This window comes from Zosterops lateralis (assembly GCF_965231275.1).
Source record: "Zosterops lateralis genome assembly, contig: HAP1_HAP1_SCAFFOLD_103, whole genome shotgun sequence".
NCBI lineage: Eukaryota > Metazoa > Chordata > Aves > Passeriformes > Zosteropidae > Zosterops > Zosterops lateralis.
The window spans coordinates 119,167-128,649 of NW_028154575.1; the positions used below are offsets into that span (position 1 = coordinate 119,167).

At 54.5% G+C, this 9,483-nt stretch overlaps 1 protein-coding gene across 1 annotated transcript; it reads right to left on the reverse strand.

The window, feature by feature from the left end:
• Window positions 1-743: 743 nt before the first annotated feature.
• On the reverse strand, window positions 744-1,676 carry LOC310923545 (olfactory receptor 14J1-like; the record flags this gene model as incomplete). Its single annotated transcript, XM_083885507.1, has 1 exon — window positions 744-1,676. One exon carries the CDS (start codon window positions 1,674-1,676, stop codon window positions 744-746), a length of 933 nt encoding a protein of 310 aa, XP_083741633.1.
• Between the last annotated feature and the right edge of the window lie 7,807 nt (window positions 1,677-9,483).

Here is a 9,483-nt window from a genome sequence, read left to right on the forward strand (position 1 = left end):
GCCCTGGGGTGTCCAGCGCAGTGGGGATGGATCAGCCCCTGCTCTGCTGCTCCTTCCCGTCTCCCCCAGGGCCCTTGCAGAGCCCCAGCCCTGCTGTTTGCCCCCAGCCTGCCCAGGGCCAGCCTGGGGCTGCTCACGGGGCTTTTCTGTGCTGAGCATTGGCCTGGGCGTGTTCTGGAGAGAGCCTGGGCAAGGAGCCTGGAGCCCCCAGGCCCTGCCCTGAGGCGTCAGCGCTGCCCCAGCAGTGCCCATGGCCTGTCCCTGCTGCAGCCCCGGCACTGCCACCCCCAGCCCTGTGCCTGGCCCTGAGAGCCCTCAGGCCCTACAGCAACACCAGGGCCAGGAGGGCAGCGGGGCAGGGCCACGGCAGCAGCACTGGCAGCACCAAGGGCTGCTGCTCATGGGCACAGCTGCTGTGCCAGCCCTGATCTGCCCCCAGCTCTGCACACAGACATTGCTGCTGCAGCTGCAGAGAAGGGAACAAAAGGGGCATCTCTGCAGAAATCTTGCCCAGGAGATCCTTCAGTTCTTTTAAAGCCACCAAGAGTGCAGCCCTTCATTAGCACAGTTTGTGGCCACAGGGAAATTGGAGTGAAACAAAATGAGAAATGGCACCAAGAATGGCTTTTCTTAATGGACAATATTAAAAATGTAAAACACAGAGAAAACAACCACAACCAAACCAACAAGAAATATCAAAGATAAGTTTTATTACAAGTGATTTGCAGAAATTGGCCAGCAATTTAATGGTCCCAAAAACATCCAGTCATCTGTCTACACACTGCAGCCTTGAGCTCCTGGTTCCTCAGGCTGTAGATGAGGGGGTTCAGGGCTGGAGTCACCACCGAGTAAAGAACTGAAAGTGCAGGATCCAGGGATGGGGAGGAGATTGAGGGGGGCTTCAGGTGAGCAAACAGGGCAGTGCTGAGGAACAGGGAGACCACGGCCAGGTGAGGGAGGCAGGTGGAAAAGGCTTTGTGCCGTCCCTGCTCAGAGGGGATCCTCAGCACAGCCCTGAAGATCTGCACATAGGAGAAAACAATGAACACAAAACAACCAAATACCAAGCAGACACTAACAGCAAGAAGCCCAAATTCCCTGAGGTAGGATTTGGAGCAGGAGAGCTTGAGGATCGCTGGGATTTCACAGAAGAACTGACCCAGGGCATTGCCATGGCACAGGGGCAGGGAAAATGTATTGGCTGTGTGCAGGAGAGCATTGAGAAAGGCACTGGCCCAGGCAGCTGCTGCCATGTGGGCACAAGCTCTGCTGCCCAGGAGGGTCCCGTAGTGCAGGGGTTTGCAGATGGACACGTAGCAGTCGTAGCACATGACAGTGAGGAGACAAAACTCTGCTGACATGAAAAACATAAAGAAAAGAACCTGTGCGGCACATCCTGTATAGGAGATGTTCCTGGTGTCCCAGAGGGAATTGTGCATGGCTTTGGGGACAGTGATGCAGATGAAGCCCACATCACTGAGGGCCAGGTTGAGTAGGAAGAAGAACATGGGGCTGTGCAGGTGGTGGCCGCAGGCTGTGGCGCTGATGACGAGGCCGTTGGCCAGGAGGGCAGCCAGGGAGATGCCCAGGAAGAGGCAGAATTGCAGGAGCTGCAGCTGCCTCGTGTCTGCCAATGGCAGCAGGAGGAAGTGGCTGATGGAGCTGCTGTTGGACATTTGTGGTGTCTTGGCATGGGGATCTGTAAAAAGAGTAATCATGGAATAGTTCAGTTTGGAGAGGACTTTGAATATCCCAGCACAGCTTGGTGGCACTTTCCCCCCACTGCCTGCCCAGGGCTCTGCTGCCTGGAGCTGTCCCTGCCTGCAGCTGCTTCCCTGTGCCCAGGGCTGGGCCCTGCCAGTGCTGCCAGAGCCCAGCCCAGCCCTGGGGGCTCAGCTCTGCCCTGCAGTGCCCTCCCAGCTCAGGCACTGCCCAGGGGCAGCTCTGGCTCTGCAGGCTCTGATGGCAACGTCAGAGCAACCCTGAGGAGGCTGGAAAAGTGATTCTGGTGCTGCCTGCAAGGGGCCCTCTGCTGATTTCTTTCATTGTCTGGTTTATAAAGATCTCAGAGAACATGTTTGTTTTTTTTTTCCTGAACCTGAACCGTGAGGTGAATACCTATGTGCAATTTCCCACCCAGGCTATCCAGAGATGTTGATTAAAATGCAGGATTTCCCCATTTTTGCAGCCCCTGCCTTGCTGTGCTCCCTGAATAACCTACTTGGAAATGTTCTAGAGTTATATATCATTCTGGGAGCAGTCCTGAACAATGCAGCACCCTCACCACACAAAAAGAACACATCCAAGCCTTACCAGCTATGTTTCCTTCCACCCAGATCTTGTCCCCCAGTGCTGGGAGCAGCTCCCAGGGCTGGCTCAGAGCTGTCCCTGGCAGGCAGCAGAGTCCCTGCCCCAGCACAGCGCCCTGGGCTGCAGGACCCTGCTCTGCAGGACAGCCCTGGGCACCCCTGGCTGCTCTACACAGGAGAGAAGCAGAGAATGTACTCACAGAGTCTGTAGGCATTGGCATGTTCCAGCTTTAGGAGAGGACTGCAGGAGCTGCAGCTGCATTGTCCTGCAGCCAGAGGTTCCTGTGCCAAGGGCTGGGAGTGATTCTCTCTCAGGCACTTGTCAGCCCCTTCCCAGCCCTGAGTGATTGAAGCTCTCTGTGCCTGTGTGCTGTGCCCGGGGTGGCTGCAGGCAGTGCCCCAGCCCTGCTGGGCTGGGAGAAGAGCTGCTCATCAAGAGAAATGTGGTTTTGAGCTCTGCTTGGTTGCCAGGAGCTGCCTCTGTGCCAGGAGCCCAGCCCAGCTGAGCAGCACAGACACAGCACAAGGACTTTAATGACCCTCTTGGGGCTTGTGATGAGGCCCTGAACATCAGAGGGAGATGATGAAACTGCTCAAGAACTCCAGGTCAGAATCCAACTCCGAAGTTTCTTGAAGTTTTAATGGGTCCCACAGAGGGACAGGAGAGAGAAAGTGTCTCCAGACCCCAGGCAGAGCAGAGAAATGCAGGCAGTGGTGACAGGTTTTTCAAAGGACTTTGGGTTTTGCTTTTGCCTTGGAATCTCTGAGAGGTTGTGCAATCCAATTATCTGCTGTAATTAGTCCCTTGAGAGGCTTTGTCAGTAATGACACTCAGTGGGGCTCATTAATGCTTCAAGATATTTTAGTTATTTTAAGGTACTTGGAGTTTCCCTTTTAAAACTGACTCTATGAGAGGTTTCTGCAATCATGGCCCCAATTATCTACTTTAACAAGTCCCTTGGGATTCTGAGTCAGTAACAACACTCAGTGGGGCTCATTAGTACTTCACAGTACTCAAAGTTTATTAAGGAACTACTTTTTGACACTGAGTCTGAGTGCTGTGTGTGATAATTGGCCTCCAATTATCTGCTTTAATGAGTCCCTTGGGAGCTTTGCATTGACACTCAGTGGGGCTCATTAATACTTTGAGATACTCAAGATGTTTAAGGCACTTTGGATTTTCCTTCCCACAACTGAGTATCTGAGTGGTTTTTGTGCAATCCTGGCCTCCCATTCTCTACTCCAAGGATTCCATGAGGAGCCTGTATTGGGGATGGACCTCATTGGGACCCATTAATGCTTCCAGATACTTTTGTGTTTCCTCTGACTTTGATTCCTGGAAAGGTTTGTGCAATCTCCTCTCAGGCCCTGAGGTTCCAGGGCTCAACTCCAAATGCACCACGGGGCTCATTAGGATCAAGCAAGTCCTGACAAACCATGGCTGTGCCTTGATTTCCCTCTGGTCTGGTGCAGTTCATTAGGAAGCCTTTTTTCCTGGAGTTATGGAGGAAGCTTTCAAAGAGTTTCTATTAAACCCACATTCCTATTTTCAAGAGTGTAAATTTCTCGTTAGAGAAGAGGTGATTGCAGCACTCTGCGACTGATATTGACCCAGAGTCTCTCCCAAGGAAGTCTGTCCTGGTCAGAGAAGCTGTGCCTTGAGCTCTGGCCCAGTGTGGACAACCTTGCTCCACATTCCCCAACCCCATCCTGTCTCCCATCACTCACCTGGGACCTACTTTGCTCAGAGAACTGCCTGCACTCAGTCAGAGAGGGATTTTCTTCCTTTTTTAGCAATCTAAAACTCCGAAGTTTCAGACACACTCTTCAAGTGTGCGCCAAGGCCAAGGTGCCACCATGGAGGTTCCCCTTCCCCAAGGCAGAACCATGCAAGGAATGTTTCAGATACACAGGAAGTTCTGCAAGAAACACAAATCCAGAGTTGGCTGAAGGCAGAATTAGACCAACTGCTGAAGGACAGACAAGCTTTGAACTCCTTGCAGCTCCAAGCTGCAGGTGGGTTGTTGGGAGGTGTGTGAGTGAGCCCAGAGTGAGGGCAAGGGAAATGCAGAGAGGCCTGGAAGTGCTTGTGTGCAGACAGGCAGTGGGGAAGGGCAGTGCTGGTCAATGCCCCATCCCTGGAAACATTCCAGTCCAGCTGGGAAAGGGCTCTGAACAACCTGATCTGCTGAAAGATGTCCCTGCTCATGGCCAGGGTTTGGATGAGATGAGCACTGCAGAGCTCTTGCCATCCAGACCATTCCAGGATTGCATGGGGACAAGGGGCTGCTCACTGCCCTCCATCCACTCCCCTGACTCCTCCTTGTCTCTGCTGGAGCCCACATCCAGCAGCCAAAGGCAGCCCCTGCTCTGGCCTTTCCCCCCTGCCCCAGGGGCTGCCAGAGCCAGGGGGGCACAGGTGACCTTTAGGCTCTGCAGGGCTCAGGCCCAGCAGCTGTGCCAGAGTCAGGGCTGAGGTGACACTCTGTGGGCTGGGGCAGAGGCCAGGCAGAAATGAGCCCTGAAGCAGCAGCTCTGCAGTGGTGGCCACCAGGCCCGGTTGCCAAGGGAGGCTTCTGGCCATGGCCTGGAAGCAGCTGCTGCTGCCAAGGTGCCTTTGGTGCCTCAGGCTCTCCCTGGCACAGCTGCCAGCACGGCACTCTGCACTTGTGCCCGAGCCGTTCCCTGTCTTGGGGCTGGCCTGGGGCTTTTCCTGCAGTGGGATCTGCCCTGGGCCTGGCACAGGAAAGGCAGTTCCTGCTGGAGCAGGAGGCTCTGCCTGTAATGGGATCAAACAACCCCACCAAGGCCCTGTTCACTTCCAAATTGGTTCCTAGAGCAATATTTCCTTATAATTGTTAGAGCTCCTATACTGTGGAGTAAATTACTCTGGTTTTTTATTGACTCTGTGGCGTAAATGAATCTTTCTATCAAATCCAGATCTGAATCAGTCATAGCTGTATTTAGAGAAATCTATCTGGTATTCTATCGTTTATCCTGTAGGACAAATTGCATTTTGGTTCAATTCCACCTGTTCAATCTTTCACACATAAACCTTTGGCAAAGTCTAGGCTAGGATTGGATCCAGCCAATCTCAGTCTACTCTTTTAGATTGAATTTTAAAAGTCTAGGCATCCTGGAGGGGTTTGAGGATCCACGGTGGCTGTTGGGTGTCATTTCTCCACCTCAGGACTCAGCAGGAGTTTCTCCAATGCAGAAATGAAGCTTTTGCCTGAAGCTCCCACTGTGCCCAGGACAGGAAGCCCTGGGAGTGTCTGGGACATCCCGGCTCTTTGGCAGCCTGGGCACTCCTGGGGTGTCACCGTGGAGCCCCCGTGAGTGCCTGTGACAGATGGGTGCCTTTGCAGCCCAAGGTGCCCTGGGATGTGCCCATGGCATGGCTGGGACTGCCTCTGCCCACAGGGCTCTTGAGCATCCCAGCTCAGGCCTGGCGCCAGAGTCCCTTGCCATGGCAACCATTTGCAGTCCCATTGCCAGGGCCAGGGGATGCCAGAAGGGATCCCAGAATGGGCTGAGTTGGGAGGGAGCCATCAGGATCCTGGAGTGCAACTGCTGGCCCTGCACAGGACAGCCCAACAATCCCAGCCTGGGCCTGGCAGCACTGTCCAAAGGCTGCTGGAGCTCAGAGAGCCCTGGAACTGTGACCTTTCCCTGGGAGCCTGTTCAGTGCCCCAGCAGCCTCTAGGGGAAAAACCTTTTCCTGAGATCCAAGCCAAAGCGGCCCCGAGTCAGCTCCAGCCGTTCCCTGCAGTCCTGTCTCTGGGTCCCAGAGGGAAGAGGTTCCCACAGCCCCCAGCCAGGGACCCGCTCCCAAGGCTGTTGCCAGGGCAGCCAGGGCTGGCACCAGCTGTGATGCTCGGTTTCCCCGGGCCTGGCTTTAGGAATGGGATTCCCCAATTTCCTGCTCCCGCTAAAACCGTGCCGCCCCTGGCTGCCCTCCAGCCTCCCACTGAAAGTACAAAAGGCAAAGATCCCAGGCTGAGATAAAAACAATTTACTGGTAACAGCAACAAGAAAAGGAACAAACAGGAATAGAAACAACGATAACAGAAAGGATAGACAAACTATATACAGGGAAAACTATAACAACACTGAGTCGCTCTTCCCAGCCATGTATTTTCTCCTGCCTGGAAAAAACACTATTCTCCTAGGGAGAGAGAGGGTTCTTTTCCTGCCCTGGGCAATGACAAGAGATGAGATCAAAAAAAATGACAGGGCCATGACCAGACCCTGACGTTCTTCAATCCCATCTCACATCATTGCCAGGGGCAGGGAAAGGGACAGGTGTCCTCCCCGCATGGATCATGGTAAATGTGAGTCACCAGAGCTCTTCCTAATGTGAGTCCTCTGATAGAGGATGGAGTTGGAGACTCACATGAAGCTCTTCCCACAGTCGGGGCACTCACAGGGCTTCCCTTACCGGTGACTCTGTTGGTGTTGGGTCAAGTGAGAGCTCTGGGTGAAGCTCTTCCCACACTGGGGACACTCGTGGGGCTTCTCCCCAGTGTGGATGCGCCGGTGGGTGACAAGGTTGGAGTTTTGCTTGAAGCCCTTCCCGCAGTCGGGGCAGCGGAAGGGCCTCTCATCAGTGTGAATCCGCTCGTGCAGGAGGAGAAGGGAGCTGGTGTGAAACCTCTTCCCACACTGGGGACACTTGTAGGGCCTCTCCCCAGTGTGGCTCATTTGGTGGATTATCAGCTGGCCCCTCCGGTTGAAGCCCTTCTCACATTCCCCACACTTGTATGGCCTTTCCTCAGCATGGGTGTTCTGGTGGCAGATCAGGCTGGAGCGGTAGCTGAAGCTCTTCCCACATTTCTCACACTCGTAGGGCCGTTCCCTGGTGTGGATCCTCTGGTGGCGGATCAGGTGGGAGCTCTGGCTGAAGCTCATCCCACATTCCCCACACTCGTGGGGCCTCTCCCCAGTGTGGATGCGCCGGTGCCTGACAAGGGTGGAGCTGCGCTTGAAGCCCTTCCTGCAGTCGGGGCAGCGGAAGGGCCTCTCATCAGTGTGAATCTGCTCGTGCATGAGGAGATGGGAGCTGGTGTGAAACCTCTTCCCACACTGGGGACACTCATAGGGCCTCTCCCCAGTGTGGATCCGCTGGTGTCTGATCAGTTGGGACCTGCAGCTGAAGCTCTTCCCACACTCCAAGCACTTGTGGGGCTTCTCCCCATCATGAAGCTGCTCAGAGGCCACCAGCTCCAAGCTCTGGCTCGATCTCCAGCCGCCTTCCTGGCACAGGGAGTGTCTTTCCTCCTCAGAGCACTCTTGGATGGGTTTGGAGCCCCTCCTCCTTTGGGATTTCTGAGGCTTTTCCTCCCTTTTGGATTCCTGTGTTGTGGAGCTGCTCGAAACAGCCTCTTCCATGAGGTTCTGCTGTAGGGATTTGTCCTCCCTGGTCTCCAACCTCTGCTCCTTGTCTGGGGGAGGAAGGACAAGGAGAGGATGGGATTTGCCTCCGTGCCAGAGGGAATGGGAAGGAGATCCCCCCAGTCCATCCCTGTTATGACAGTGTTGGCAGTGGGGTTGTCCTGCAGCCGGGGGCCGTGCTGGGCTGGGAGATGGAGCAGGAGAGAGGGGGAAAGGGGCACTGACTTCTTCCTCACCTGCCTGGCTGTCCTGGGACATTTTCCTCTTCCTTGCAGCCTCCTCCTCCATCCAGTCAAGGTTTGGGAATGACAAATCCTATTTTGTGGAAAAACAAGGGATGAGCATGTTGAGTTTGAAGGCCTCTCTGCCCAAGTCCATCTCTAGAAGTCACTGGGCATCTGGGGTCCATAAACGCCTCCCACACACCAAGATTCAGTCCCGAAAATGCCTCCCAGCATTTCCCTGTTTCTGGTCTCTCCTTTTGGTCTTCGGGGGTTCTCCCCTTTCCACCTGCTGGGGGTCACGCTTGTAATGGGGGTCCTCTGTCTACTCAGTCCCTGCCCTCCTCAGGCTCATGGGAGTCCCAGGAGTCAGAAAAGTTCTCCTCTTCTTCCATATTCCCCCCACAGGGATGGCGGGGGTTTGGGGTCCCTTCTCCCCTTATTCTCTGCTTTGGGGTGCAGGGGGTCCAAGGAGTCCCCCCTGCCCCTCTCCAGGCTGTTGAGGGTCCCGCCAATCGCGGCGCTCCCCCCTCTCTGGGCTCCCCACTTTGGGCTCCTGGGGGACACAGGGCTCTGCTCCTCCAGGCTGCCTCTGCCAGCAGCTGCCCACTGGGACCCCTCAATGTCCACCCAAGGGGCATTTTCCACTCACCTTTGGAGTTCTCCATTCTCCAGATATCCCCTCCCAAAAAACCCAACCCAAAGACCCCCCAGGATATCTGGGCCCAGCTCCCCCTCCCTGGTCACCTGTGGGATGGGGGGTGATGATCCCACGGGTGGGGGGCTGTGAATTCAGGGAGTGCTCAAGCTCGTGGTTCCTTCTCTGTTAAGGGTAGAAGGTTCTTAGCTCAGGAACTGGCTGACCTCATTCAGAGGGCTTTAAACTAGGTTTGAAGGGGGAAGGGGATGCAGCTGGGCTGCCTGGAAGCAGACCCAAGGCTGCTAAGCCTGAGTTAGGGCTGAAATCAGTAGCCCAGCTGAAGGGCATGTACACCAATGCACGTAGCATGGGTAACAAACAGGAGGAGCTGGGGATCATGGGGCAAGAGCAAAGCTGGGATGTAGTCACCATCACAGAAACGTGGTGGGATGACTCACACAGCTGGAGCACTGCACTCCATGGCTACAGGCTCTTCAGAAGAGACAGGAAAGGGAGAAGAGGTGGAGGGTGGCCCTTTATGATAAGAACGCTTTTAATGCAATAGGTATTAAAACAAATGAAGATTCAGTTGAATGGCTATGGGTGAGAATTAAGGGGAAAGCCAACAAGGCTGACATCCTACTGGGAGACTGTTATCATCCACCCAACCAGGAGGAAGAGATGGACAACTTATTCTATAAGCAGCTGGAGAATGTTTCAGGATCATCAGCCCTTGTTCTTGTAGGTGACTTCAACCTGCCAGACATCTGCTGGGAACTTAATACAGCAGAAATGAGGCAGTCCAGGAAATTTTTAGAGTGCATGGGTGATAACTTTTTGTCACAGTTGGTAGGTGAGCCCACCAGGGGAGAGACTATGTTGGATCTGTTGTTCACAAATAGAGATGGGCTGGTGGAAG